The 5,000-nt window shown below is 44.6% G+C and overlaps 1 protein-coding gene across 1 annotated transcript in view; it reads right to left on the reverse strand.

Annotated features, from left to right (window-relative positions):
- Positions 1 to 4,872: 4,872 nt before the first annotated feature.
- Positions 4,873 to 5,000, reverse strand: part of LOC118769940 (beta-crystallin B2-like) — a 15,450-nt gene continuing 15,322 nt past the window's right edge. Inside the window, exon 7 of the mRNA XM_036517367.1 lies at positions 4,873 to 5,000. This exon is cut by the window's right edge and continues 12 nt beyond it. Coding sequence (XP_036373260.1) covers positions 4,928 to 5,000 — 73 coding nt within the window. The 3' untranslated portion in view covers positions 4,873 to 4,927.

A 5,000-nucleotide genomic window follows, 5' to 3' on the forward strand; every position in this document is an offset into this window, starting at 1 on the left:
AGATCATGGTGGATCATGGAACTCTGCTTTCTAAAGAAAAGAAAAGACAAACCCCAGAAACACAGACCTGTTTCTCATTTTTCAGCTCTCTGGTCTCTGTTCCCCAGCACTGTTCTGCTATACGTATGTATGACCATAAAAGGCAGTTTTTTCCCTCTCCGGAAAAACTTAGCTCACCCACTCATTCCTTTAAAAAGTGCTACAGTGCATCTATCTTACATCACACAGAGGAAAGCCTTTTATAGAAGAGCAAAAACAGAGCCTGCCTGCATGACATAGTTTCACACATGCAAAAGGGTGTGTGTGTGTGACGGTTTGTAGGGAAACCCACCCGATGTATTCACTGTATGAAAGCTACAGAGAAGTGAATGTAATTGAGATCAGCTGTTCCTTTGATTTCTATACGATTTGTAACTAAAACAAACATTTCTTTTGCGGTTGTGGCAGTAAACCATAGTGGGTAAGGAGGAGGACTTGCAAACTAAAGGTTGCGGGTTCGACTCTGTGCTGGGGCACTGCTGCTGTAGCCCTGGGAAAGGTGTGCCTCAGTAACTATCCAGCTGTATAAATGGCTAACACTGTAAAAACTGTAACTGAGGTAAGTCGCTCTGGATAGGAGAATCTGCTAAATGCCAACAGCGTGATGTAATGTATGATCCTTTGGTGGACACAGTAGCAGGGCTGGGATTCAGGTTATATCTGGTGGTTTGGACCATGTAGACAGGCTTACAGAGTACAGCCTGAAGATGGCTGATCTGCCACGGAGACAAGCCAAACATGATTATTGGAAGTCTGTCAAAATGGAAGAGACAGAGCTCTATGTACCTTACGCTCAGACTAGTGTGAAAAACCATTAATTATGCATCACGTATTTACTAACAAACATGAGGAAACGCAGGAGAGCACCTTCTGGATAATCTCTCACGCACCCGGTGTGTTTCACTGGGGATGTAAATGAAGTATTGAGATGTGCGTGTGTCATTATCATTATCTCACATATAATTACCATTAAGAGAGGGCTGGTAAGTGTCATCTTTCACCTCTCTATATATAGTCTGTTGAGGAGAGAGAGAGCGGGAGTGGAGCAGAGAGAGAGAGAGAGAGAGAGAGAGAGAGAGAGAGAGAGAGAGAGAGAGAGAGAGAGAGAGAGAGAGAGAGAGAGAGAGAGAGAGAGACAGGTGGACCCGTGAGAGCGACCACAGTCATGCATCTCATTGTCACATTATCTCTTTCATTTGTAGGCAGTCTCATCCAGAGCGGCTGACTGTTCGGACTTTTTTAGATGCGGAATCCGTCTCTGTGGTCGGGTTTCTAGCGGGGTAATTATGATGCCACCTACGAATGTCACATTATCCTGTGCGCCCACTCGTCCCCTCTCACGGTGCGGACCCTTGTGATATTCCACACTCGCTCCTGTGACTCTCCTGAGAGAGGACCTCCCGGTCAGGGTCTCCAGCAAGCTTTCACTTGGCCAGAACTCTGCAGCCAGACGGATTCTCACCTTCCTGACGTACGCCCATGTCTCGCCCCTCATAGCCCCCCTTCACTGCCTTCTGACCGTCCAAATCAAATGTAAGGCCCTGGTGCTTGTCTACATCACATCACTGTCATTTAGCAGATGCTCTTATCCAGAGAATCTTCCAGTACAAGATAACAGAAGTGTATTCATCCAAGTTAAATGAGCAACAGTGTCAGACCAGGCTAACAACACCCCCAGACCAGTGAGGGGCAGCACTACCACAGGTTAACCTGTGCAACCTGAAACTAGCCAGCCTGGAAAACTAAAGGAAGTAAAGTGCACACATGACCATATCTCACTCAGTCACTACATCAGTCGCCATGGCAGCCGAGAGCTTCTGACGGTCCTTTCCTCACTGGCACAGAATCGGTCCGCACCTACTGGCGTCGACTCAAACCCCCATTCAGACTCCACCCTGTTCCCACACACACACACACACATACACACACTCAATGTCCAACATAACACCCTGCAGCCTCATGGAGGTTAGATTGTATGTGCCTTTTTCCACATATGCTTTCTGCCATTGTTATTCTCAGTCATTTTCTATTGTTATAGCCATACATACGGAGAATTGTCTCTTATCAACGCGTAGCTCGATTCTAAACCTCTAAATCTCTATTCTCGTGGATTTGTTTGTGAAGAGTTAGGCAGTACTTGGCCAGATGGTTTCTGTGAGGTGTTTTGATGCTGTTCTCGGGCAGATCTTGAACCCGGTGCCTGCCGTGATCGTCTGTGAGATCAGAGGAGGCATTCTGGCTGGAGGGGGCATGGGAGGCCGCAGCACATCAGCAACACACAGCGCCCCACAGTGGCCACGAGGCTGAACTTCTGCTTGTGAATGCGTGAGAGTTCAGCACTGGTGAAGGTACTTCAGCTCTGACTGGGGCTTGACATGACTGCAGATTTGACTCTTATTTGGATTATGCTGCACCATATTGGCTCTGAAATCAAATGGAGCAAACAGCCATATGAATTTCCCTGTCTGCTACAGCACCCTCTGGTGGCCTGGGGACTGAACAGCAGAAACAGTGAATCTGCCGGTACATGCAGGTACAGTCTTACTGCACTTGAGTCTCTCTGCTGCACCGTCCAATCACACGTCAGCACCGGTAATGTGTAGTTCAGTGATCTGCCGCTGGAACTCCGCCCACTGCGGGAGGATTATTGCACTGGTACAGATTAAACAGCAGCAGGAATGATGATCAGAGATTGATCGATTGATTGATTTTTTTGAGTAATGCTGTTGTGATATTACAGAAGAACATGAGAAATTCAGTGAGGAGGGCAGGCCGTTTAGCTCAGACAGTTCTGGTTGTTTTATTTGTGGTCTAGAGCATTTCTGCCACCGTGTCAGTCTGGTTTGAACACCCTAAGGGTTTCTGCCTCCATTACAAATCCTGGTATGATATGCCATGCATTTATGACTCTCTGACAGAAAAAAATACTTCCTAGCATCAGTTTGAAATGTACTTTTTACTGATTTCCACCTACATCCAATTGTTCTGCCGGAAGTTCTAATCTTAAAATAGTTTCTGCAGTCAGCTTTGTATATTTAAAAACCCTTATCAGATCTCCCCTGACTCACTTTTTGTCAAGACTAAAGGGATTAAGTGTCATAATTTACGGTTGACACCTGGAACTAATCTTGTTGACCTTCTCTGTAACTTTTCAAGAGTTTCACCATCTCATAGGGCTGCATCCAAAATGGGAAACAGGCCAAACAGATATGAAATATATGTTAATATACTGAGAAATGTGTGGTTCAGCCCAAGAATATATCAGAAATATAATTTAAATATATTAATGCAAAACAGAAATATATTGTAATATACTATAACAGCAATAAATAAATATATTTGAGCTAAAATATATATTCTCTAAAAATATATTTTCTATTCTATATTCTCTTTACATTTTATGTATCAGAGTATTCTTACTATTTTCTGACAAAGCATAGTTTAACATTAGTATAGCTGCCTTTGGCTTCTCATCAGTATTTTTTTGCTCTGATGTCTCCCAGCATTCTCTCTCTCTTTCACGGCTCCAGCAGAGCGCCCTGAGCCTGACCTGGGGTCAGCTGTTTCCTCTTACAGTCTTTTTCATGTTTCACACCTTCCAGCTCCTGTCCCCACAAAATAAATAAATAAATAAAAAAAATAATCCTCCCTCACGTCGCCCACATGGAAAGCATTACATTACATAAACATCGGCACTTCACACTGGGTGATGCTGAACTTCATTTGCCGGGTGTATGCCCAATTATGGGTTCTACTTATTGTTAAAAAATTTCTTTGCTTCCAAACTGTTAGTTTCACCTCTGAGGTTTAGCATTATTGGCAAATTTAACTACTCTGCTTCTAATGTCCTTATCAAGGTAACTTATGTAAACACTAAACAGCATGGACCTCCTCCCAGATGAAATCCCTCATATCAGCACGCTTTGTGTTCTGTGCTGAAGCCAGAGTTTAATCCACTTTAACACAAATCCACTAATTCCTGCTCATTTCTACTTTATAATAAGCCGTGTTGTCAAATTTTTGAAAATTAACATTTATAATACCATTCACTTGAAATAACTTTGAAAGCCTGATTAGATAAGTTTGGAGCATTAAAACCACAGTCTTAAACGCTGAATATCCTTGAGCTCAACAGGTTTAGATAAGACTGATGAATTAAAGACTATCGTTTTGAACACTGAATACCTTTAACAGCAAGAGGTTGTGAGACAGTGCAGAGTATCGCTGGAATATCTAAACATTTAGTTTGTGGAATATATTAAAATAATAAAAGACAAGCACACAAACTGAACAGATCTTTTTGTCCTCAAGTCAAATGTTCAGGATTTCATTCTGGAACCGACCACTTCGCTGTTCTGTCTGCAGAGAGGGCCGTGCGAGCACAATGCTAACACTCTGAATCTCACCACGCTCTGAGCACGAGAAGCCTGCAGAACAGAACAGACCCCCTTCCTCTCCTACCGCAAAACCAAAAAGCTGAAAATTTCACATAAAGGAGCGTGTCCTTGGCGGTCAGAGCTCGTGACTCCCGCGCTGGCCTGCACGGAAACGCTTTATCCTGCAGGGTGCAGGTGTACAGGAGGAGAGGAGCACACGGTCGCATGCACACACCCCACGCTTCACACACACACACACACATACACACACACACACACACACACACACACACACACACAAACACACACAGAGACACACACACACGCACACACGCACACACGCACACACGCACACACACACACACACGCCTCACACACACGCACACGCCTCCTGCTCGCTCTTACACAACAGAGCTGGCACACACAGGCGGGGGTGAAGTCAAAGGTTTGCGTTTATTGAAAGGGGGAAGGACCCCTGCGTACAGCGTTTCACATGATAGTGATGGAGGTGCTCACGCAACATCAGAGCCCAACCTGAGAGTCATCAGAGAAACATCTACATCTTTCTCTCGCTCTTTTGGCGGG

The sequence above is a fragment of the Megalops cyprinoides genome, chromosome 22 (genome assembly GCF_013368585.1).
Source record: "Megalops cyprinoides isolate fMegCyp1 chromosome 22, fMegCyp1.pri, whole genome shotgun sequence".
Taxonomy (NCBI): domain Eukaryota; kingdom Metazoa; phylum Chordata; class Actinopteri; order Elopiformes; family Megalopidae; genus Megalops; species Megalops cyprinoides.